Consider the following 27424-nt stretch of genomic DNA (forward strand, 5'->3'; position numbering starts at 1 on the left):
ACCACTCTGACATTTTATGTCCATAAGTGTTTATTTATGAAAGGGGGCATGTGAAGTTTGGTGCATATGCATTGATATGCAAACTATGCAAACTGTTTTTCAGTTTCTAGTCACTTGAAGATTGCTTTCTATCCTTTCTATCCACTGACTCTCAGTCAGTGAGTTTCCATTATCAGTGAGATCTGTTTCTTGGAAAACAGATAGGTGCGTTTAGTTCTTTGATATTTTTGTTTGTTTGTTTGTTTGTTTGTTTTTTGTTGTTGTTTTAAATCCAGTTGCCAATCTGTTTCTCTTTCCTGGTGACTCTAGGACACTTACATTTATTATTGAGATATGTTTGTTGATCACTATAAGTTTCTTGCTTTATTTCCTTGTTAGATTATTGCTTGTTCCTTATTTCTTTCTTATTACTGGGAGTTTGTTGGACTTGAAGGAGTCCTACCTGTCCTTCCATTGTTTATAAGGGTGAGTGAGGAACATTTATTGAGAGGCAGAATAAATGCTCCCTGCTGTCCTTTGTCCACCTAGTCCTCTTGTGACATGCATCCTCCTGTGCACAGCATCCTTTTAGATATCTTCTGGTTTCTGCTGTGTTGGTGTAGTAGCCATGAACTGTCTTAGTTTTGTGATTATCTTGATATGGCTTTGTGTTTCCACCAATTCTAAAGACACACACACACACACACACACACACACACACACACACACACACAAAGAGAGAGAGAGACAGACAGACAGACAGACAGAGAGAGACCTAGACAGAGACAGAGAACTTGATATTTTATTTAGAGATGTGGAGAGATTTAAAGTTATTCTGAGAAATGGTTAATAGCACTGGTTCTTTTTAGTCAACTTTACACAGGTAAGAATCTTGTGAGAAGAGGGAATCTCAATTAAAGAACTTACTTCTTCCTCAGACTGGTCTGTAGGTAAACCTGTAAGGAATTTGTTGATTAATGATGGATGTGAAAGGACCTAGCTCACTTTGGGCAATGTTTCCCTGGACTGATGGTCCTGAGTTCTATAAGAAAGCAGGCTTAGCAAGTCATGGGAACAAATCAAAGCTGCTTTTCTCCATAGTCTCTTTATCAGCTCCCGCCTCTAGGGTCCTGCCTTGAGTTCCTGCCTTGATTGGAACATGAAAACCAAACAAACCATTTCTTCCCTGACTTGCTTTTGGTCATGGTGTGTTATCATAGCAACAGAAACCTTAAGACATGCATTTAGTGTTAAAGTCCAATGCCAAGTCTGAGATCTTGAGCATTTATCAGTACATTATCATCAAATAATTGTATAGCATGGCTTATTTAGTAGTTGATTCACTTTGAGTTGATTTCTGTATAGATTGTGGTAGGGATTCAACACCAAGTTTTTGCATGAGATTATCTAGTTGTCTTGTGGGCAGGTAGAGTTATGGAAGGGCCAGTTCAGCCCATATCTTCCTGAAGCTGAGCAGGATGGAGAGTGTAGGCAACCCATGCCCCCCTCCATACACATACCCAAGTCATCAGAGAGAACCATATTGAGTTGGGAGCCTTGTCAAAGAGGAGCTCATTTTATTGTAACAAGCAGGTATTTATATAGCGTTGGGGCCTGAGGCATGAACCTTAGGATGGGGTGAGGTATTGGGGCCAATTATGATTCGCCACATTAGCAGTAGCTAGGCAGAGGCAGTTTTGCTAAGTCACTCCTATGTGGAAGTGATAGGCCAATGACAGAGCGCCAAACTCTAGCCAGGCTTAGGAAGTTCCACTAGGCCTTTTAAGGTTCAATAGTCCTAACTATTTTTTAAGTGGATCTTCCTAGCAAATCTCCTTGACATATTGGACAAAACTCTCTTAGATCTTTGGGCTTAACTCTATCCCATCTGTTTACATGTCTGCCTTGTTTCAGTCAAATACTAAGTTGATTATTGCAGATTTCTGTAAGCTCTGAAATTGGGAGATGTGAGTCCTATGATGTTCTTCTTCTATAAGATAATTTTGAATATCTGAGTTCCTTCGTACTTCATATGAATTAAACAACAGCTTGATATGTAAAAGTGCCATCAAGCCTGATTACTCTAAGTTCATACCCCAGAACTCACATGGTGGAGGAAGAGAAGAGAATTCTACTAGTTCCACATGCATACTGCTGTGATTTGAAAACGTCTCCCAAAGGGAATGGAACTATTAGGAACTGTGGCTTTGCTGGAGTAGGCATGGCTTTGTTGGGGTGAGTGTGTCACTGTGGAGGCTAGCTTGGAGGACTCATACATGCTCAAGCCACACCAGTGTATCAGGCCTCTTCCTGTTGCCTGTAAGATGCAGGACTCTCAGCTACTTCTCTGGCACCATGTTTGCTTGTATTCTGCCATGTCTCACTATGATGGTAATGGAATAAACCTCTGAACTGTAAGCAAGCCATCCCATCAAATGCTTTCCTTAGTAAGTGTTGCTATGGTCATGGTGTCTCTTCACATATACAAACCCTAACTAAAACACATATCCACACTCAGATCCAGGCATAAAATAAATGGAAAAATTACAATGTTTATTTATTTTTACTCTATGTATATGGATATATTATCTTTATGTACCTGTGCACTACATAGATGTGTCCATGGAGTAAAAAAGAATGTGTGAGATCCCCTGGAGTATGGACAGTTGTGAGTTGCCATCTGAGTACTTAGAATTGAACCCGGGTCATCTGTAAATGCAGCCAGTGCTTTTAATCTTTGAGTTATCTCTCCAGCTCCTAAAAATGCTTAAAGAAAAAATGGGATGCTGTCTTAACAGGTACCTAAAACACAGAAAATATTTGGAGCTTGGTGATGGGTAAAGGCTTGGAACTCTTTAGGGAAATGTTTAATGAATAGATATCGGGAGGGCATAGGTCAGGGACTGAGTACTTGCCTAGTGTATACTATGCTCAGTTAGATCCCCAGTACTCAGGGGACATAGCTATTACCATGAAATGACTACCAAAGGTAATCTGATGAAAACTGGGAAAAAAAGCAGAGAGTTAGAGAAAAAGCTGTCATCTTCTCAGAGAAGATAAATCATATAAATATTAACAAGGATTCTAACAAGGCCATAGGAGGAAAAGATGAACATGGTATTTATAGTGAAGGAAAGATGGTCCTGACTAATTGTGTTCAAAGCCTGTTGTGAAAAATGTAAAACATGTCAGTGATGAAACTAGATATTTGGCTGAAGAGTTCTAAGTGTTGATGGAGCAGATAACAAGATAAGCAAGTTGAAAAAATAATGGTTAAACAAAGAACAGAAAGTTCTCAGCTTACTTTCATTGCAGAGAATGCCAAGGCTATTACCATGGAACTGTCTTTTAAGGAGATATTATGAGTGTGAGCTGCAGACCTACTCAATACCCTCAACAGGAAAACCAAGAATGTCAGCTACAAGAGATGAAGATGGGATTGGATGAAATGAACGAAGGGTCTCTGGGTTCTTAGATCTACAGAAGGTGATTCAGCTATACATGTATAGCCTAGTCTCAGTGAGTCAAACAAGCCATGGTGTGGGTTCACCCGAAACTATGGAGGTGCAATTCAGCATGGCAAAATCCAAGGAACAAGACTCATATGGTAGAATTCTGGAAGTCTGGTCCCTATGTAACAGAGCTCTAGAGATTAAACTTCCACTCAGCAGAGTCCTGGGGATATGACACACATTGTGCAGGGCTGCAAAATATCAAGCACTGCCCAACAGAACCACAACACTTCTGAGGATGCTTCTCAAGCCTTACAGGCTCATAGAATTCATCTTACCTTCCCTATGCTTTCTTTGTGGAATATGAATGTTTATCTTATGCATATTTGATCAATCACTAACGTTTGGAAGCATATGAATTGTTTGGTTTCCCACCTGGAAAAGAACATTTCCTCCAGATGACCTGTCTTGCTAATAAATGATTTAGAATAATACTTTGATGAAACTTTGACTTTAGACTTTAAAGGTTGTACAAGCTAAGAGTTTGGGGGCTGTTGATATCAGATGTGTTTGCATGTAAAAATAGCAAGAATTTCAGAAGGGCTCAATGTGGTATTTTAAAGACTGGACATCTCCTGATGTGGAAGTCTTAATCCTTTGGGGAATAATTAGGTCTAGAGATAATCACGAAGCTAAATAGCTAGAGTGACATGATTTCCTTGTAGGAAACAGAAGAGACAGGAGTGACCCTCTTGGGATTCATGTATAGTCTCATTTATAGTATTCATTGTTTTAAACATGTAGACTGTGGTAGATGTTATGCCCATCTGAGTTGATAAAGAGAACTCTGTTCTGGCTTTCTGACTCTTCCATCTTCTAGCTTGTACCATGCCTTAGTAGTAGATTTTCACTAAAACAACTTTTGAATTTCTGTGTGGTCCCCTTTTATAATCCTTTTGCTATTTCCTGTATACTTATACATCATTCTCCCCAATTTCTTTTACTGATGTTCTGTCCATGGTCTTGTTTGTTTGGTTGGTTGGTTTGTTCTTACTTCTGAACACATTTAAGATCAAGGTTTTTTGTTGCTGTTGTTCAGAAAGTCTAGAATTCATTCTCTAGAATTCCATGTAATGATTTCCAACAATTTCTTTTAAGAAATGAGTCCCCCACCCCAAAGTCTTATTGAATTTTGAAGGTCTGTAGTTTTTATTGAGATTGGACATGCTAACTATTGTAATGAAGAGATTGTAGATACCAGATCTTGTCTTTTGCCCCTAAAGAATTGGTGATATCACTCATTGAAGAAGTTGTTCATCCATTTAGTTAGTTGTTTTTCTTTGCAGCACTTTTGTAGAGCCTATATTTCTTGTCGTATGTGGTCACTGAAGTGCCTTTTATTATTTCTGTAGTTAGCCACTGATGATAGAAATTTCTTTGGAAATCAATATTTTTCCTCATCAAGGACTTTTCTAGAGCCAAAAAGTGTTCTTCCAGACTCTAAAATACTTCAGTGATTAATACTGTCAACTAAGTTGTTATTTATATCAAGATCAATTCCTGGAGTCTCTCCTATCTGTCATCCTCTAATTTTAATATAACTTCAATATGACTTTAAAATAGATAAATGCCTTTCTTGATTATCAACATGGTACATTGGGTGTAGTGTATCTTTGACTTATCATGTACCTGGTTTGCCTGACATTTGTAGGATGGTTAAAATAAGTCATCACTGGTAGATAAGAGAATACTCCAAATCAAATTTCAACCTGGTTACAACTCAGTTTACTGTCTGTAAAATGAGAATAACACCAACATAAACTTCTCAAGAATTTAAACCAAGAATCTGGAAAAACTTAAAAATAAAAAGTTTTGCAGAATGTCTGCTATATAATAAATGTGATCCACCTTTGATGATAGTTTTTTTTTTTTTTGCATTTTTTTTTTTGAGACAGGGTTTCTCTGTGTAGCCCTAGTTGTCCTGGAGCTAGCTCTTGTAGAGCAGGCTGGCCTCAAACTCACAGAGATCTGGTAGACTCTGCCTCCCAAGTGCTGAGATTAAAGGAGAGTGCCACCACCACCAGGCTGGGTGATAGTTATTTTTAAATTATCTACCTTTGTAGTTAAAATGTGAAGGATTTTTAAAGATAAGAATGATGTTTTCATTTTTTAATCTTATTTTTCTTACATATAGCAAATACTAAACCTGTTTCTGCAACAAATTGGTAAAAAAATTTTTTGAGTGAAGGAAAATAGGTTTATAAGAAAAGCAATCAAGTAATGCTAAGATATTTTGCAAATCACAAAGGATATGGAAACAAAGTGCACCCAACTGAAAGAAACCAATTCCATGAATAAAGATTTTCTTTAATAATGGACAAACCAAATACATTTTGGTGAGAGGGAGGAGAGATAAAACTCCCTTTCTTCCTCCCATGTCTCAGAGATCACTGTAGAAGAAGGGACATAAAGAACACAAGGGCCAGTGGCAGTGAGGACTACTAGGAAGTTGTGTTTTCCAAGATATGATAAGGCAGTTACACATGTGAACTCACAACAGTTGAGACAGCATGAACAAAGCATGCCAAAGTTCAAGCTAGATGAAATGCCAGCATGGTGAGGGTGGGTCATGAAATCCCACTCCTAGCTAAAGACCTAGCTTCTGCGGAGGGAGAGTTAGTTGTCCTTAAGGGTGTGGCCCATCATATGTCTAGCATATGTGGTCCATTGGAAGGCCACATACCCAAGAGTGTCTAGGCAACACTAATTGGGCTTGATGGGTATTTTAAAAAATAATGAATGAGAACACAAAATTGGTGAGTATAGACTCAGGGACAGATCTTAGAGGAGATGGGGAAGAAATAAATATGATCAAAATCAGGTGTTAGAAATCTCAAGGATTAATGAAAATACTCTTAAAACTCGAATGCATACTGTGATTAGAGGAGTCAGAAGAACAATGAGAGGAACAATTCACAGTTCAGTACTTAATATGCTGCAGATATCCTTCTGAGTGTTGCTCTTTTATGGACACACATGATTTTCAAACCCTGTGTATTAAGTAATGTTCTTTTCTTCCTCTACTGCCAGTGTAAAAGGAAATGAAGGCCAGAAAGGCTGAGCAAGTTGCCCAAATCACTTAGCATAGCTGAGATTTTTCCCTAAAGGCTTTAACTCAGAGTCCACATGATGAGTTGTTCTACTCTAGAAAGATAGAAGTGGATTCAGAAAAGCCAGACCACATTCCCTTGCCACCAAGTGCTCAAGACTCGACTGTGTTAGTGGTCATAAAAGCACACTGGGCCTCCCCAAACTCTTCATATTGAACGATATCACCAAAAGTTCTTGGAATGTGTATTTTCTCTGGTCCTAAGTGTACACCTTGGGGACTCCCAGGACATAACTCAGTGACTGTGTCAAGTGCCATCTAACAGACTTGTTAAATGATTGTGTAGGTAGACTGGGGGAACCAGTTAGCATTTGCTTTCTAATTGCCCTCTTTATATGGTAAACTATTTAAAAGCACTGATTTTCTACACAAAATAAGTATATTTTGCAGCAACATCCGGGATGATGTTAAAGAGATACTCAGAGGAAATCTATGCTTTGGAGAGAAAGGAAGAGACAGTCAGGGAGCTCACCCAGGGACTAGGGCTACCACACCTTCTCCTTTAAGAGAGATCCAAACAGCAGAACCATCACAAAGGTGTATTTTGATTGTGATTTTGCATAGGTCTTGATTGAACCAGAGTTTAACTTGAAATATTTAACATCAAACCCTCCCCTCTGCCTCCAACACTGCTGCTCTTCTGGTTAAGTGTTGAAGAGAGAGCTGTAGACCCCAAGATTTAAGTTTCAAGAACTACACGTGACCATGTGTTTCAGAGGCAGCTGTGCCCCTGAACCTCACAGCACAATGGAGGTGAGTGCTGAGACTCTGACAAGCAAAAATGTCCCCTGCATTGCGACTGTGTTCCAACCTCTCTTATCCATGTTTAAAATAAGGAATTCAACAATATTTCCTTCTTTCTCTCATCATTTGTCATGTGGAGAGGATGTCGAGAAAGCTCTTTCCCAAAAGATTGAATAGACTTTAGTAGAAGACAATGCGTTCCTAAATTGACCTTTTTTTTTTTTTTAAAAAAAAAAATGCTCTTGAATTCCATGTCTTTACAAAAATGTATCTTTAGCTTTTAGCCTCTGAAGAAGCAAAATCACAACTGCTTAAGAAAATTTCCCTGCTGGAAGAAAGGCTGGAGTCTGTGGGCCAGAAGAGGACCAGTGGACCGTCCTATGAAAACATGGTTCTAGAGAAAGACAAGGTATGTGGAAGAAAGGTCATGTTTTAAGGCTATTTTCCATATATGACAAGTCTGTAAGCCATTGCTGGGTTGAAAGTTCACATTTAATGGGATGGGCCTGTTCAGTGGTAATGAAGCAGGCACTTAGAAGCTGACTTTACTGAAAGTGTTGACTCATCTTCATAGCACAGATAACTAAAAGCATAGGGGAAATTGGACACCTGCCTTCATTCTGTGTCTGTTTCTGGCTGAAAGCATAGAGAGAAATCATTGTCTAAACCTACAATTACCTAGGATTCTAGAAGACCAAACCCTGGGAGGAAAAGGCACCCCACACCCGGACAAGGGCAATTGTTCACAAGATTGAAGCTGTATTCTAAAATTAGCTACTTAATGTAGTAGAGGACCACCATGCAGGACAGATTCAGCTGAGGAATTGATGGACTAGTGCTGTTCGGGTCACATCTTGACGCACAGTGCTTTACTATGTAAAGTCCTTGCCTTCTAATTTCATATTAGTGCTCCAAAAATTGGTCTTCATGGTCACTAGACTTCTATATTTGTTCCTCTTCCCAATGTGGCCATACTAAGTAAATATCTCCTTTCTCTTGCCTTTACCAATATGTCTCTAAATTGGTTTATCGGGATAGGGACATGGGACTAGCTTATTGGAAGTGCTGAACCACTTTCAGTCTTCAACCTGAAATCTCTGGTAAATGTAGCTATTTGTTTAGATTGTACAAGGGCCAATCCTTAGCATTCTAAAACAATAATAATAATTTAAATTAATATTTGAGTTAATAGAGTTGAATACAACATTTGGTAAGGGTAATTGTTTTCCTGATGAACATTCACAGATTAAAATTTTTCACTTACATTTAAGCTTTTCTTTTCTTTTGATAATGTATCCTTTGGGGAAATATTAGCTTCATAGTCCAATTATTTTGTACATGGCATCAACTGTATACTTATTTCTTAGTTTTCAACGTTGGACCTGATAGTTAAACAATGGATCTTAGAATGTAACATTTGTCTTAGTAAGGATCACAAAACACCACCATAACCAAAAGCAAGTTTGGGAGGAAAGGGTTTATTTGGCTTACACTTCAGCATTGCTATTCATCACTGAGGGAAGTCAGGACAGGAACCCAAACAGGGCAGGATCCTGCAGGCAGGAGTAACACGGGGGCCATGGAGGGGGAGCTGCTTACCAGCTTGCTTCCATGGCTTGCTCAACCTGTTTATAGAACCCATAATTACCAGCCCAGGGATGACACTACAAACAATAGGACTGGGCCTTCCTCAATCAATCACAACTTAAGAAAATGTTTGACAGTTGTTATGGAGACATTTTCTCAATTGAGGGTCTCTCCTTTCAAATAACTCTAGCTTGTGTCAAGTTGACACAAAACTATACAGCACGCATATTTTTAATTTATGAAGTAATGTATCATTATATAACGATACATGTATCATTTTATAAACTTGACTTTTGTTCAATTCAAAGAGTTTTGTATGCCTATGGATATGTTATTTTTGTAAATGTGCATATGTTGGCAACAGAGAAACACACACACACCCATACACACACACACACACACACACACACACACACACACACACACACTAGCATTAACCTCATCACCTCAAGCTATCATTTTTCCCCTAGCAGTTTTGTACTTTGCCCTCAGGCTTTCTCATAAACAGAGAAATGACCGCTCTGGTACAGATTTCAATATCTAGCTAACATCCTAATGCTGCCAGTCAGTAGATTGGAAACAGGCACACACATTTACCTGTGGGACACTTGTACTATGAAGAGTTAGGCATTGCTCTCTATCCCCTTCTTTCCAGTGCATCGAGAAGCTGCAAGCTGAGGTAAAAGCCTCCCAAGAGAAACTTACAGCCCATGTAAGTGTTTTCCTCCTTCTTATTCTCATTATTTATGTCACTGCAAACCTGAAAATGAACAGAAATTTGTCAGAAGTCATAAATGAGGTTTGTTCACTGTGAAACAAACCATAAAGTTAAAAACCGATATTTTTACAACTTCTCCATAAGTAAAGTTCATTTTCTTGCAGATGCTAAAAATGAAAAAAGGTGATCTCTCTCTCTCAGAAGGTAAAACAGTCCATGTTGATGGCACATCTGAAGATCCCTACATGTAGAAAAGGATGCCAGGAAAACCAGTGGAGAGACTAAATGGAGACCAGTGGTTATTGACATATGGAACATAGGTCTCAGGCAGAAATCCTGAAACTTTAGTTCATACAAATAGCCCCTGGAAAGTGTCAAAAGGCAAGCTGCCCAGAGGTGCTGTTTTCTGGGTGCTTAGGCCTAAGATGATTATAGAAGTCACTAATTATCAATGCTTCCAAATTTTGAGCCAGTCTTGAGCAGCATATTGATTGTGAACTCATTTTCCCCAGTCCTGTGGTATTTGGGAAAGTGACCCTAAATCAGAGTGTGTGAATGCCCATTTGCTCCCAGAACATCTTTGATGAAGATCTCATGAATTCTTGGGGACAAACTCGTTTGCATGTTAGCCTGTGTCTGTACAGAGAACTAATGAGCACCAAACAGACAGGATACTCTTATGTATTTGTGTCCATAAATCAGTCACCTAGCTACTTCTGAGAATATGAATGTCCCTGATAAACCTTAAGCACGTCTCAAAAGCTGATTGTCATCTTTCTGATCATCTCCATCTCCATCTGGGCTGCACAGGCTAACCTTGATAAAGAATACTGGCCAGCCATATCAAGTGACCACTCTCAATAGCACCAACTTCCTCAGACCAGCTCAGAATGCAAACAGAAAATCTTTGTAATTGTCCTATCTTTTGTGCTGAAGATAAAAACAAACAACAAACAAACAAAAAACCCTAAAACCTTATGTGTCAGAGCTTTTAATCCCTAAACCCAGTCTTTTTCTGACTTTGAATACTCATTTGAGCAGTATTGAAAGTGATGTGTGCATGTGTCTGTGGCTGTGAGGCCTGTTCTAGCAGAAGTATGCAAAACTAGCTCAGCAGTCTATTGCACATGATTCTCCACTGGCTAGCCCCAAGGATGCCAGATAATTACTACAGAGGGATGAAAGCTCTGTACTTATTCTGTTCCCTGTATCTGTTAGCAAGGAGGAAAAGCAGATGCACTTTCCAGCTTCTGATACCATCTTCCAGCATCTCCTCTAGACAGTCTGATCTTCAAAGCTCTGAGTCACTGGTGCCTTGGGGAAATCCCTGTGATAGTTACTTCTGTCTCCTAACTCTAGAGAGTGTCTGCTCCCACAATGCTACTATTGTCTCAGGCTCGTCTGAATCTGAACCTGAGCTGCTCTTTTGTACAGTGTTTCTAGATTTTTCTATAGGAATTATCCAACACTTGGATTTCAATATGCCAGTTCATATTCATCAAGGCTTTCCTTTAGTTCATCAGGAAAGTTTATGGAGTTGGCCATGTGTCTTCCCATCTTCCTATCATATCAATTTCAAATTCTAATATAACCTGTTAAGTTGGGCATTATTTCTCAGGTTAAAAGATTGAATCTTAGAAGTGTCAGATTACTTTTCATACTTAGAAATTCATGATTTTGCCATCACAGCTGAGTGTCTTTCCGAGTGACTTTCTCTGCATGCTCCCTGAGGTGTCACAGGTCATCTAGAGCACTACTTCCAACATCCTTTTCTCTTTCTGTGCTCTGGAAGTGATTTATCCCTGTGCAGCCCTTCAACTCACACTTCTATGCCAATCAACAGCCACTTCCACCCTTCAGGTTCTTCCTGTCTTAATCATCCTGTAATTATAATCCCTAAGTATTTTTAAGTTTCGTTTCTTAAAACATTATGCCTGGTGAGAACCTTCAGTAGGATGCTACTACCTATTCAAAAAAGATAGAAAGAAAGTGTTGGGGGGGGGGTACATGGGGGCTGGAAACAAAGCAAAGTGGATTATTTTCTTTAGAAAGCATCCTTGTATAGTCAGGCTTCCAACGTGTTCATCCATAAGTACCATTTTAAAGCACACAGATGTTTCCTAATTATGTCCTAGCATCATGCCACTATCTCAGGATCAGCAAGTCATGTATGTCTTAAGTTTGTATGTTTTTTATTTTCCTTTTCTTAGAGCAAATTTGATATAGTTACTGTCTTTGTATATAGTTTTGTGTCAACCCTAAATAATTTCTTTAGACTAAAAGGGAATTGTAGTGAGATATTTACCCCGTCTGCACCTGTCCCCCTGACACCAGATATCATGGATAAATAAGGATCTGGGAAAACATATAGGCTGATGGATGTTTATTTAGGGAAAAATCACTTACAACAGAGACAGATGACAGTCAGCGGGTTCCCATCCCAAGGATGCCTCCAGATGCCCTCTGTCTCTGATCAGGAAGCAAGAGAGGGTCTCTGGGGTCCCTGACCCCAGATCTAGTTCTCCCAGGTCATGTTCACACCTGTCCCTACTCCAAATGGGCATGGTCAGTGCAACAGGTTCAGGTGGGGTGAATATCTCACTACAAAGTCAGACTTGTCATCTTCTTCGTCTGTATCTTGAATTTGCCCTTTTGTTACCTTCCCCAGCCATGGTGGCCAACATATACTCTGAGATTATTCTAGAGACCAACTAAAAGTCAGTCTTAAAACTGTAATCATCTCCTCCTCCATCCTTATGTAGCGAGCTGCTGTGGGATTCTGGACTTCTGCACCTCCTACTTCACTATGCTACTTCATCTCTACCCTTTCCTGTCCATTGTGTAGTTTACTTATTGTAAATGGTCCCAAATAATTAACATATGAAATTTAGAGCCTTCTGCTGTCCCTCTCCAGTCACACACACACCCACCCACACACACACACACACACACACACACACACACACACACACACAAAAGCCCATTTGTTTTAGTTGCATGGGGTTTAGTTGGCTGAGAAGAAAAAGAATAAAATCTATGTGTAAATATTTTAAGTGAGGGCTGTGTGCATAGCTCAAGAGTGTTTGATTGGCATGCTTGAAGCATGAGGTTTAAGGCCTAGTACAACGGGGGTGAGGAGGTAGAGGAAAGGAAAGGAAAAGGAAGGGAAAGGAAGGAAAGAGTGACAGATTTAAACTGTGCATAGAAAACAAAACCAAGTAAAAGAAAGACTCTGGCGCGAGGATGTGATCAGTGAAGAAGAGAGAGGGCTTAAGGAACTAAGATTGCATTAACAGAACTTTGTAAATATAGTGAAGGCTTTTCTGGGCGAAAAATGGAAAGATCTTGAGATTTCTGAGAACTCTATAGATTAAAAAGTAAATAATAGGGAGAGATAAGAGTTTCTCGGTGTTGTTGACTTTAGCCTTTTTAGGTATTTGCGAGTCCCATCAAAGACTGGATTTCTGTAACTGTAACTTCCTTAAATGCTCATTTGTGTAAATTATATCAACTTGACACAAGCTAAAATCATCTGAGAAGAGGGAATCTTAATTGAGAAAATACCTTCACAAGATCTGCCTATCGATCGGCAAGCCCGTAGGGTATTTTTCTGAATCAGTGGTCCATAGGGAGGGCCTGGTCTATTGCAGGTAGGCCACCCCTGGGCTGGTGGTCCTGAGTTATGTAAGAAGGCAGGCTGAGCTAGCCAGTAAGCAGCATTACTCCATGGTCTCTGCATCAGCTCCTGCCTCCAGGTTCCTGCCCTGTTTGAGTTATTGTCCTGAGTTCTTTGGACGATGAACATGGATGTGGAGCCAAATAAACCCTTTCTTCCCCAAGCTGCTTTTGGTCAGCAATAGTAACTCTAACTAAGAAAACTGGAAAAATGGCTTTCCAGTTTCCAGAAGGCCATCTTGGATGGTACTTTCAAACACAGCACCTGGCCCTCTTTCATCTCCATTCCTTTACTCTTCTCAGTTTCTGACTGATTCTACTAATAAAATGAAACGTCCATTTTTCCTTGTGTTTACAGTACCAGCTGATGTTGGAGAATGTTACTTAGTGATGGAGGCTTGAACAACAAAATCTGTAGCACAGGGAAGGCACCACTCAGACCATGTGTAGCCTTGTGTGAACCCCTTTCCTACGTCTTTTCTATTCAATTTACCATATTTTTCTCATTCTTGAGCAAGATAGCTATTTTTTAAGAGTTTAACCCAGAAGCCATCTAACTTTTATTGATGTTTTCCTAGTTCTGTGTTCGTCTCTTCACTCCTTCATAGTACTGTATGTAACCCCACGATGGAATAAACTCTTGTGGTCAGCCTTTTCTCCAAACCTGGGTTCTTGGAAAGCAGGGCACATCTCCATCAGTGTCTCTTCAGTGTCTTGTGCAGATTTTAATGAAATGGCTTGAGCAGGAGAGAGGAAGACAAGAGGAGTAATGATGGGAAGACAGACAAACTGTCATACGCTTTCTCCTGTTCAGGGATTGTAGATTTAGCTACATGTGTACACATACGTGTGAAGTGGAACCAAGGCAGACTCCTTCAAGGAGGGTGGAAAATCCCAGAGACAGAGGGAAAGGAGGGTACTGCAGGGGGACAGGGCCAGCACACAGGCATGCATATGAAAATGTCCAATAAAATCCATTATTTTATATTCTAATTTTAAAATCAATAAAGCAGGAAATGATACAGCCAAACTAAAGTGAAATTTACTCTGACATTTACAGACCCATACTCTATGCTTCCGAGCAAACATCTTTATATTTCTTAAAGATGCCAGTTATATAAGGTATCAGTTCAACCTGAGGCTGGTACTGTCTGAATAAAGCACGTATTAGTCACTTTTCTTTTGTGATAAAATGCCACGAACATGGACACTTGTAGAAGAGTTTATTTGAACTTATGGATCCAGAGGGATACGAGTCCATGATGGCAGAGGGAGGCATGGCAACTAGAGCAAGCATGGTGGCAGGATCAGAGGCTGAGGGTTCACATTGTCAACTGCAAGCACAAAACTGGGAAAGCAAATTAAAACTGGAAGGTTCTTTAAACTCTCCAAACCCACTCCCAGTGACATTTTCCTCCAGCAAGGCCATATCTTCTTAACACACCCAAACAATGCCACTATCTAGAGACCAAGTTTTCAAATGCCCAGGACTATGGGGGACATTTGCCATTCAAACCACCACAAAATACAAAGGAGAAATAATAATTTCTTACAATGGAAGTGCAAGTTAAAAACAAAAAGCAAACAAAGAGTTATGATAAATTCCTACTACAGGTGAATAATTATACTTAGTGAGTGATCTTAATATGAACAACAACAACTTATTGTCTGGACTTATTCAAGTCAGTCATAAAGAACTCAATAGATGAATTGTATTTTTATATAGTCAAACTGACAGCTATGAAATAGAAAACAATGCAAGGCTTAACATTTCCATGTTACCACTTGCTAATATTTTGAAGATTAAAATCTCATACCACTAACTTTACTGTTCCTAGCAGCAGCTTATATTTTAAAAATTTTTTAAGATTATTTTTTTCCCAGTGCTCATGTGAGAACCCAGACTGGGCCACCCACAGAATAAGCTACCCTGGCCAATTTTTTTCCACTCTTTATCCCATGGTTACTTAACTGCTTAGAGACCTACACAAGCTAAAACAAATATTTGAAGTGACTGTTTATAGTCACTTGCAGATAATTGTTTAAGTTATAATGACTTGAATTAAGACTAGATATCTTAAAAACAAATGCCTTCCAAATGGTTGGATACATTTCTTCTTGAGCTTTAGTGGTTGGATGTATAGTGTTTTTGCCTGTCTGCCTAAGCCATCATTAATGACCTTAATCTGTACAATAGCCCTATGTCTTCAACCCCACTATGCCCTCATCCAAGTGCCCATCTTGTCTGTTGTCACTTAGTTATCCATAAGACCTACCCAGGACTCGAAGTTCTATTAATCTTCAATGGAGTTATTTCAGCATGGAAATCTGGGTAATCAGGTGGTAGGCATTCAAGTGTGTCTATTCTTTTCTAGCATCATGTATGTCTAGACTACTTCAGAATAAGCCTAGCAGTCAAAACTATTCCAATGAAGAAATCCTTCAAATGACCCATCTAGCCTTCTTCTGTCTGTAAGATAGGCAATTGTGTATTGAAACCGGAATCTCATAAGCTGGTTTCATAGGATGCTAACTGAGTCAGCAGCTGAGGTTATTTAGGGGACTTGGCACATGGGCAGGCTCACCCTTGGTACTCCTGAAAGTTGTCCCCTAGGAGTTTGGTTTAACTTCTTTCTCTAAAAAATGTTAACTTACTGAATTAAAGCTCCATGAAAGTTCCAGCTTAGTTCATGTGTAGTTTCTTCCTGCCCTAAAAGTCTAGCCCATCTGCGGACTGATCTTTCCCCAATGTGAACCACTTTCTTGGGGTTTGTTTAGTTTTTATTTGCTCTTAAACATCCATGAACATACTTTCCCCAGTAACACTCAGATTCCCATTAGAGTTGAATCTTTCTCACTTTGTGCAGTCTTGGGAGGCCTGTTATCCAAGGTATTCTGTTAGCTTCTTGCTTGAGGTGAGCCTACCTGCTAGGCTGCAAGGAGTCTGCATGTTGATTCGGGTGAAGCAGGAGAAGGATGGCAGTGGATGTATTCTGATGATGGTGGTAACCAGGAACCATGTCAAACTAGGTGCTCCTCCTGGACTAGAACTGTTCTTAAAACTTTTTTTTTCTGAACTGGGCCCTATTGCTTTCAGGATCTGTCCCAATCCCCTCAAGCACAGTCTCATTGTGTTTGATTTGGTCAGAGTCAGATTAAATCAGCCAAAGCAGAGAACTCTCTTGCTGACATTAGCTCAGTGATTTTCCAAGTGTCACACTGGGAGTTGTTTGAAAAGCATATTTTGAGGTTCGTATTCCATAACCAGATTCAAAAACTTTACGGGTGGAAATCCAGCAATGGAAGGTTTGGAAAGTCCCTCAGGTAGTTCTGATGTTGCTAACCTTGATCTCTTCTATAGTCAGCTAGATTTCTCTATCTGACCAGCATTGTCTATGAGCTATGCAGCACCTACCAATGGGGATCATCTCCAGGCCTGAGGATTGCACGATTCCAGGATTGCAACCCAGCTCATTATAAGGCACATATTTGTTCGGGAAATAAACCAGAAGAGGCCTGATCTTCCTTCCCCTCCCTGCATCCCACACTTCTCTGCCTGCTCCTGAATTATCACTACATTCCTGAAGCTTGTCATGACTGATTCTGCTGCCATGTGACAGTAATGAATACTTCAGAGTCACTAACAGTATGGTTTCCTAGTGCTGCTACCCACATTATGTCATGTCTTTTTTTACAACAATCCTGGGAGGTAATTCTCCTTCATCAGATAAGGAAAATGAGAACCAAAAATGCTAGGATCCCTGCTCACAAAGACTCCCCTGTAGCTGTTCTGAATCTGGGGTACCGATTACTAAGATTGGAATCATTCCAGTTCAGAACTTCTGCTGCTCTTAGACAAAAGATGCACAATAAATTACTGCCTATGATATCTACACTTTACATATTCTCTAGAGCCTATGGTGGAATTAATCAGTCTGAGAGAGTTGGGCAGATGTCTCTAGAGTGTCTTACTTGGAGCCAATGAGGGATGATAAAATTGCTTTCTAATAGAGCATTTTTAGGCCATTTAAAGATTTCCTAATGGAAAATTCCTCAGCAGCTATTTATGGGCAGACCCACATAATACTGACAGTTTGCACCTAGGATAAATCTTGTAAATAGTGCTGCATGTGCTGTCTGTATTATAATCATTCCTTGCTTGGCTTTCCTTGGCTGGATTGTCTCTACTGCATCATAACTTAGCCACACATTTTGACCATTCTATGGTTAGTCCCTGGCTTGCCTTCATTATACTTGATATGGAGAATTTGGAAATTGGGTACTAGTAGAGCTTTTCCAGCTGGTGAGTGTTGTTGCCAAACACCTCTGAAGGCTTGGAAAGAAAGGACACTTGAACTGTCACTGCACACACCATCATCCCTGATACTCCCCTTACTGGGTGACACCCAGTGGCTGGAGGATTTGGAATTCATCAAAGATTACCCCTGGGTTTACAATAAGTCTTTCCTCCACTCTTCTCTCATCACTTTTCTGCCCCTCCTAACTCTACATGAAGGAGCTGTTTCTGTCTGAGTCTCTCCTTTAGCCTTTACTCTACACCACTACCTGAGTTCTCCATGGCCTAGAGCATAGCTCTAGTCATATGTTACATTTAATGCAAGCTTAAAAACAGAAATAATAAATAAACAAGTATTTCTGCTTTATAATAAATCATGCAGGAAAGAGTAAAATATGTATTGTTCTGTCTCATTTTCAAAAGGGAAGAAACAAATATTTGTATTTAAATCTGGCATAGCCTGGCACTTTATGAGTGTTCAGTATCAACTGCTGTCTTGATATAATTTTATAGTTATTAAATATTAACTGCAATGATTGACTATATTTAGTCATTTATACTCTAATTTCTCAAAAGATTTGAGGTGGCTCATAAAAGCAACCTGTGAAATAGCTGTTCTTTATAAGTCCATAAATAATAATAATTGAAATAATATATCAAGTTAAATGGCCACATCATAGAAAAGTAGAATATGTGGGTAAGTTGTAACTTATCACATAGTATATAGATGTAACAAATACTGATCAGATATTGCTCATAGCCAAAGTCAAGACAAAGAGATGGTTCTCCAAGCAATTCTTACTGTATTGGGTAGGAGAAGATATTATCATTTATTTTATAGTAAGGTAGTTTTGAAATGAGATTTATATGGGCTACCCTATAGACAGCAGTGAGAGGCCTATTGGCAAAACAGAAAGAACCCACGCACAATATCAGACCCGCACACATATTAATAGTAATGGACATTGGATGGCTGCTTCTGAAATTTCTAACAGCTGAAGGCCAGCTCACAATATGTGAATAAAAGTCTTTCTTCATTGTAATTATAGTGTAGCTACTTTGTGTTTGATTTTAATCCACAGCCATTTGTGATAATCCAGCAGGCAAGCTTTCCTGTAGTCAAAACCCAAGCAAATAATGTACAAGATGGAAGGCAGCCAGAAAAAGTCAAGCTCATCAAGAAGGTGCCTGACTTATACAAAAAGAGAATAAATCCAGGCAGTCAAGTCATCCAATTTTTCAGAAGATGAAAATCCAGCTCTCTGTGTGAAGTCTCCTCATTTATAAGTGTTGGCAACTAATTCAAAGAAAACAGAACTGTGTGTGTGGTACGCAAAGCCTGCATATAGGTGGACTAGATAGCAACCATGTCTCAAGACTTTAAATCCAGGCAGGTACATCTGCTCTATTGTTTGCAAGATATTCTTTGCAAAGAGCAAGGGTATGTGGTGCTTGCATCTGACAGAAGTCAGTCACTGTATTTTAGCATGGTCATTTCAGGGCACCAATTTTTTAGCTGGGATAATGGTCGCTGTCATAACCAACAGACCCCCACAATTTCAGCAGCTAAATACAGATGGAGGTTGCTTTTCTTGTTCATTCAGATTACTCTGTCATACATGTTTACTCAGTGGTAGATTGAAGTGGTAGACTCCTTCAACTTGCAGGCTCCAGGGTCACTTCAGGGTCTTCTCTGCTATACACAGTCAGGCCTAATGTCTGCTTAGACAGTCTTGGAAGCAGCACTGCTCACCCCTGCTTACAGCCCACAGTGAGAACTCATAAGGCACACTGACTGCAAGGAATTTTGGGAAAGATGCTCTGGCAGTGGACCAGGAAGAAGGTGATGTTATATATGTCAATGAGCAACTGTCCTGTCAGTATTTAAATCATTCTCTGAACTGGGATTTATAGTTCTTCACATCTTTGGTTCCAGGATAAGGAACATTAAAATCATTATTTTTAGTAAAACAAGAATTAAGATTGGTATTTATGCAAAAAAAATACCATACAACCAGGAGCTCTGCATGAAAACATATACAATACCTCCAAATACCTCCAAATACCTTAGGTTTCGATATCCAAGGAACAAGAATAACAAATGCCTTTTCTGCATTTGTGTGTGTGTGTGTGTGTGTGTGTGTGTGTGTGTGTGTGTGTGTGTGTGTACAGGAGTGCACGTGACTGTGAAAGTCAAGCAGTTGATATCAAGTTGATTACTCTCTAATCTGCTTTTTGAGACAGCATTTCCAGCTGAATCTGAGGGTCACTGAGACAGCTAGACTTGGCTGGCCAGCAAGCTCCAGGGATCCTCTTGCCCCTACCTCCTTAGTGCTGGGATGACGGGTGTTCACTACTGCACTCAGCTCCTTTGCATCCCTCTCTTCCAAAGGGATTTTACTATCCCAGAGCTGAAGCCACTAACTTTGAATCAGTTGTGTCTGCCATGGTGATGGGAGATGTCATTCTGTATATGTTTCTCATACTGGTTAATGAATAAAGTACTGTTGGCCAATAGGAAAGCTAGATAGGTGGGACTAGGGGACAAGGAGGAAAGAGGAAGTAGTAAGGAGGAGCCAAGATGGAGAGTCTGGAGAACAGAACTGCCACCCGCCTCTCGCTGGTAAGACCATGTGGAAATACATAGAAATGGGTTAATAGCCGATAAGATAGCCGATAAGAAACAAGTACCTGGCCAACAGAATTGTATCTAATACGAGTCTTGATGTGTTAATTGGGGCTGGTGCGGAGGTGGGACAAGACCAGGCGGTGGGCTGAAAAACCGTACTCCTTACACCATGGCCTGTGTTTCATGCCCTATCCAAAGGCATGACTTTGGGACTTTTGTTGTTGAGTGCTAAATTTTATCAGGTTTGGGAGTGCCCTCTGGTCTTTACCCTGCAATCTTTCTAGACACACGTTCTAATTTGGTCTTATACCTAAAAGTCCTGTGTACAGTGAACATGTATATTTTAAGAGCTTCTGGTACCTAATTCTCTGTTGTGCTTGAACCTGTTAAGTTGTCTATGCCCTTTTCCATCTCAAAGAACAGCTTCTTCAGACATCTCAACCAAAGGCTTGCAGACAGTCAAAAGTCCATCAGCAAACATGAAATTCCTTTCTTCGATGTTTTCAGGCTTGTACTTACTTGAAGCTTCACAGATTTCTCAGAATGTCATACTTAGTAATTAGTCTAACAAGCTTAGGTAGCTGAGTAGTCACAGTGTCTTTAGCCATCACTTATCTCCATGAGGGGTCTATCATCCTTTGACCTAGGACAAAGCAAATTCCATAAGAGAAGTCGTTACTACCAGTAAGTGCTCACTACCAATAGTGCTTATCACTAAGAGCCATAATGCCTAACAGTCATAGGCAATGTCTGGAGACAAGAGAGGAGAGTCTAATGTGCTCCGGTCTCTCCTGAAACTTTCCCTCATGCTTGCCCACATCCTTTACACAGTCTCAGTCCACTCAAGTTAACTAAGTACTTTCTGAACTTATTCATTATCACTGTGTGTGCACGTGCATGCTGTTCGTGTGGTGTACACATGCTGTAGCCTACATTTATACAAAGGCCAGAGAACAACATTTTGAGATTGTTTCTTTCTTCCACCTTTATGTGGGTTCTGGGCTTGAACTCAGACCATCAAGCTGGCACAGCAAATGCTTTCCTTCTGAGCTATCTTTTTTTTTTTTTTTCACCTTTTTTTTTTTTTAATGTTACACCATCAATCACACTTTATAGAACATTTCCCCTCTGAGCATTTAAAATAAACTGCTAGAGTCTAAAGTCCAGCAGTGTGTCTTTGGATAGGCACCTACTTTCAGGGGTGTTGCAAAGTGGGGGTATTGAGTATATATCACTTAGATGTGCACTGATTGTTAAATTAAGTTAGACTTTAAAGAAGCCTGGATCAGTGTATGCAAAACAGGAATAAATATTACATAAAGATTACTGAGAACAAAAACAACAGAAGCAACCACCAACCAGCCGATGACAACAACCATGAAAACAACCAGTAAATATTCCCCAGTTTGTTCAGCGGTAAGCTTTAATGGAGTCTTTGTGACCGCTCAGCATTGCGAACATCTGCACACTGCAACCTACTCTAGTGGGATTAAATGAGACAAGAGGAGTGAAGGGATCACAGCAGCACCTGCTTGGGACATAGCCAACACTTGTCGCTATCGGTATTGCTTCTGCTGTGATGCCCAGCCCTCTTCATCACTCACAATATGTGCTTTGACATTACCTAACACTTTGTAAACACTTATTTTTCAGTATCAGATCCTATTACATGGAGTTTAGCTCTTAATTACTCTACTGTTTTCAAAATAAATCATGTCCCTGTGTTGAGCTCAAGCAATTACTCATTCTTTGTGCGCATGAGGGGATGGTGTAGGAGGCAGCTCCCTGCCTGCCAGAGCCGCACTGAGGAATTAGCTGGGCGCTGCTGCTCACCTTCACTTGAGTGAGAATGCACTGATTGTGTTAGGCAGTTGCCAACGCCATGGGGAATGGAAAACTACCACTGAGGTGATTTGTGACTGGGATAGATCATCTTTGCAGCTCAGGGCAGTTCTCAACACTCTGAAGTCCTCCCTGCTTTGCCTTTACAGCCATTGCTTCCTCAGCCCCCTGGAGAATGTCATCCAACCTGTTTCTCTCCAATTCTTACTTGACCCCAATAAACAACTGTCCCAACTGGGAATGTTCATGACGTATATTCCCCAAGCTTCATGCTAAATGATTGCAGCTGACTTTGCCAAGGGTTCTTTAGCCTCTGCTGTGAGGTATTCCTGTCTGGAGACATCTGAGCGTGATAAATGCAGATGCCAGTACAGGGTCAGGGAGGCTGGATGGCACTGCTGTTCCAAGCGGTGCTTTTGTTCTTACTCTTTACTAATTTCAGTATCTAAAGGACTCAAATTGTCACTGTTTTAGTCTCCATTCTCAAATTCTCTGTCAGCAATTCCAGAGTGGAAGCACCTACAATCTACAACCAAGAGACCTCAGAATGGCTGGGAATTAATTTGCTTTTAAAAGTCAATTTTAATACCCAGAAACCATAGAAGATGTCAAACCCTCATTCTGCCTGGTGCTTCTAATTTTAAATGTTAATTTAAGCAACTGCTTATGTGCAGATGTTTGTTAGTTTTAGTGTTCCTGATATAAATATGTCTATCTTTTGCCCAATCTCTTCTCTGGGTTTTATGTGCCATTAAGCCTGATGTAAAGCTCACTGCAGGACTGGAGGGAAGGGGAGGGGATTGGGAGGGTTCTCCTGGACCTTTCTAAATAAAGGATTTGCTGTAAGCTTGGAATCTGTAACAAAAATTAGCAGCCATGTAAGTAAATTATGTTAGACTGACATGTCTGAACCAATGTGATTTCTCAAATGAGAATAACCAGGTCAAAGAATTGACAAGTAGTTTAGACATGAGTCATCTTCAGATCAAAGGAGAACTCCCATAGAATCTCTATGCCTTTTCTACTCTTCACTAAGTATGGCAACAGTGCAGGAGGAGCCAAGGGGGATTTGAACTTCTCTTGAAAAGGACACAAGCAAGTCATAGAATTCCAGGAAAAGGCAAAAAGAATGTGAACCCAAAAGAAATGATTATTAATTGTTCGTGCTTTAGCCATTTCTGCTGATCCTAACAAGACAGTCCCTCTCCTGCTTCAGGCGTAGTGGGTGCTGGGAGCTTTGGTTGTGAGTTGTTATTGTCTGTCCTCTTGAAGAGGCCAGACTGATCAAAAGCTGCTGGGCTGGGCGGGCTGCAGGCGTAGGGGAGAATGCAGAGCACATGAAGATGGAAGTGGGTGCAGGAACAATGCGAACAGTCAGGCCAGAAGTTTAGCAGAGGGATCAGGCTGAGATGAGAATAGGAGTATTCTTTGGCTTTGTGGATCTGCTAATGAGAACACAGCTAGATGTTTACAGTAGGCTTTGAAAACAAGTTATGTCCAGTTGAAGCCCATGGGGAGGTTCCCCCTCAGCACTCTTCCAGGTGTGGAACACACCTATCCCCTGAGACAGGGCTCAGGAGGTAGCTAGAGTAATTAAGAGCTCCACAGCAGTAATAAGGTCTGCAGTGTTCCTTTAAAGTTCTTGTTGTGAATTCACCTTATGTTGGTTGGTTGGTTGGTTGGTTGGTTGGTTGGTTGGTTGATTGGTTGGAATTCTCAGATTGAGAGGAATTTCAGCCTGAATGGGCAGAATGAATATTATGAACGAGTAATCTTTACATCCTGCTATTGTTCAGTTTGTTGAATGGAGACTTGCTGATATTTTGGAGGAGAGTCCTAACATTTCTACAGAACTGTGATGCCTCAGGAGTGGAGTTTGCCTTTCAGACATAGATTTTAGGTTACAACAGACTTCACAACAGCCACGAGTTGGTCCCTTACCTGCCAGCCTCAATCTGACACCTTTGGGAATTTGTGTCACTGAAACTGTGACCTTCTCAGCTCCCCCTCAGCTCCCATTTCCGGCTCATGCACCTCTGTTGTTGCAGACATTGTCAATGACTAATGATTGCTTGCAGAATTTTCTTTAAGAACAGTAATTATTTTCTTCATAAGATTTCTTGGTTTCCTTTTCAAGACTATGTGTTGTGGGAAATGTCTGACCTTAAAAATGTGATTCTCTGCTTCCCTTGGGGATCCATGTAACAGCAGGGGCTCTCCCTGTAAGCAGTAACCAAGTTTAGCCTTACAGGGTGCATAGCAATGAGACTCTAGGCTCCATTTCTCAATGTGAAGCCATGAGCACAGCCATGTGTGTGGTATGCATACCTGATGTGTGCACCCAGCCATGTATGTGGTTTGCATACATGTGCACTGGAACAACAGAACAAGTCAGCTTTTAGTATTTAATAGAAAGAATAAAATGACACCAATGCTGTTTTCTGTGGACCAGCATGTATTAAATTTAAGGCAAAAAGGGGTGAAATAATGGAGCATCTCTCCCTATAGACTCTGCTTAAAATAAAGTAATTGTGGAAACTGACAGGCTGGTCTCTTGATGCTAGGTCTGTACAGTGGCTACTTGATGATGGAGTGGGGCAGGTAGAAGATAATGAGGTTTAATACAATAACTATAAACTCATGGGTTTTCTGCACCAAATTACCCTGGCACCACAAAGCCTGTTTCCTTATAGAAACATCCACATTGATCACCTGAATCCAAGGATATTCTTTAAATAAGAAAGTATGGGGAAAAAAGGATTTGTATAAGTTGCTGGTTGAACATATCTGTATCTCACTGTTTCTTTTAAATGCTCAGTGCATTAAGGCTGAGGAGGCAGCTCAGTGAGTAAGACTGCTTGCTCTGAGAGTATGAGGATCCGAGTTCAAAGTCCCAGGACCTGCACAAAAAGCTGAGCATGGCTGCATGTGCTTATAACTCCAGCATGGTAGGTGGGGCCAAGGGGGCAGAGACAGACAAAACTCAAGCCCTCACTGACCAGCCCTACCAGCCCACCTAGATGAAAAGCTTTTTGTTAGTGAGACACCTTTTTTTTTTTTGGTTTTTTTTTTTTTTTTTTTTTTTTTTTTTTTTTAGGAAATGAGGCAGAGAGTGAGAGAAGGCATCCAGTGTCTTGCTCTGGCCTATGCATGTACACACATAGGCATGCTTACCTACAGTTTCACAAGCAAATGACACACCTACAACAAATACACACATACACCAAAGAGTACCTCTCTATATAAAGTGTAAAAATGGCAGACATATTTTAATCGCCAAGACTGTTCCATCCATCTCGATGCATAGATGGCTTAATTTAGGGGTAAAGTTGCTATGTTGTTTGCCAGTGTGTTTGGGGGAAAGCATGGACTGGTTAGAAGCTCAAGAAAGACAACCAACTTACAATCTGCTGGAACTGACAAAGAAATCATCATTCAGAGTTGGTGTTCAGGGCAGAGCACATTAGAAAGCAGTGCTCAACAGTCAGAACTTACAATTCTTGCAGAAGACCCAGGTTCTGTTCCCAGCACTCACATCAAGTGTCTCCCAGCAATCTGTAGTCCTAGTTCCAGTTCCAGGAGAATCTGTGGACATCTGCACACACATGTTGTATCTGAACTCACACAGGTACACACAAATATACATAAAAGTAACACATTATAGGAAAGAAAGGAATCCATCACAATATGGGGAAGTAGTGTTAAATATCACAAAGGGTCCAAGTTGCATTAGTGAAAGCAACTTTTCACTTTTTATGATCAAAATTGTGGAGGTAAAGTGCCAATCATATGGAAAGTAAAATTTACTACAAAGGAGACAGTGGCCAGATGGGGCACCAAAACATGTGACAGGGCACCGAAGCCACATGCACATTTAAAGCACTCTTAGATTTAACAATGAGCATTGAAAGGCTTCTGAGGTTGGTCAGGGTCCCACTTACAGAAATATATTCTGTCTATGTAAGCAGAGTCGGTGTTAGTGGAGGTCACAGGCAACTCCCAGACTCTCCAGGAAGCATTAGACCAGTGCTAGAAACAAGCTGGGAACAAGAGTCGAATCACAACAGAGGTTTCCTACCAGAGTCTCCCACTACTGCCCAGTTCTGACTCAGGCCCTGAAAGCCTTCACCAGATCCCCACTTCTGAACCAGGGGTTTCCCCTGTGAGCACAATGCTCATGGCAGCTCTCTGATCTCAATCCTGGCACAGGGGCTGACTGGGACAGCAGATGTGCCCCGAGGAACAAGGGGATGTCAGGCCCTGTCTTTAGAAGGTACAGTTTCAAGAGGTAGGGAATTCCTAAGCACAGGAGTTGCCAAGGCTGACTCGCTGGAAAATACTTCCTTGACACTAAACTGCTTGATCAGCAGGACCACTTGTGGCCAAGAGTTTGCTTGGGACTAGCCTGAGCAACATGGTGAGGCCATCTCTTAAGGAAAAATTAATCTGTTCTTGCCCTCACATAGATGAAACAGATGAACATTAGAAAACACCACCTTGAGGGGGTTTGCTTGGTCAGAAGTTGGTTTGGTCAGTAAAATACTTGCTGTGCAATCATAAGGTCCAGACTTCAGATCCCAGAATTATGAAAAAGCTGGGTATGGTGGCTCATACCAGTAACTCTAGTGTGACAGGGTGTGCTGTGGAACATGGGAACAGGAGGATACCTGACAACTGCCAATCCTGACTCTTGGGTTCTGCTCCAGAGACCCCAGTTTTACTGGTCTGGGATGCAAGTATGTTATCTGGAATTTACATTCTTGCTTAGATTATTTCACCATGTTAATAAAGTTTGAAACTTCACTATCAGATGGTCACTAGACTGTTGAGAACCACAGCAGACTGGGGACTCTGTCTGGAAGTGGACACAAGCCACCATAAACATGGGGACATGAACTGAGCATTAAATTAGGGGAGAATGGGGTGTGAATGGAGGTGGCCCAGGTAGAGGAGGTAGCCTGTGAGACAAGGAGAGGTGAAACACTTCAACCTTAGCTAGAGGAAGGGGCTGTGAGGTGAAACCCAACCTGGGTCATGTATTTTATAGTTGACTGTAATTAAGTTTCCTTGAAAACCACATGAAGTGACAAGTGATATGACAGTCTTGGATTCTGGCCATGGCCATGACGTCTTGTTTGCTTGTTTGTTTGTTTGTTTTGAATTGAGGCAATAACCCCATCTTCTGCATTATGGGTTCACTGTAGAAGAACATCTAGTCATGCTGGCTTTCTCTGTAAGGATTTTAGATCTTGAAATGAGTCCTGGAGCCACAATTTTATAATGTATTTTAAAAGTGCATCTTCTTATATCAAGTTCTGACACACTTTTCTAC

The 27424-nt window shown here is 40.6% G+C and overlaps 1 protein-coding gene across 1 annotated transcript in view; it reads left to right on the forward strand.

Moving 5' to 3' along the window:
- Positions 1 to 27424, forward strand: part of Ccdc192 (coiled-coil domain containing 192) — a 176292-nt gene that overhangs the window by 42198 nt on the left and 106670 nt on the right. The window contains exons 4-5 of the mRNA XM_051201184.1: positions 7622 to 7753; positions 9587 to 9643. Of these exons, the coding sequence (XP_051057141.1) occupies positions 7622 to 7753; positions 9587 to 9643 (189 nt within the window). The remainder of the gene's footprint in view (positions 1 to 7621; positions 7754 to 9586; positions 9644 to 27424) is intronic.

The sequence above is a fragment of the Phodopus roborovskii genome, unplaced genomic scaffold (assembly GCF_943737965.1).
Source record: "Phodopus roborovskii unplaced genomic scaffold, PHOROB, whole genome shotgun sequence".
Taxonomy (NCBI): domain Eukaryota; kingdom Metazoa; phylum Chordata; class Mammalia; order Rodentia; family Cricetidae; genus Phodopus; species Phodopus roborovskii.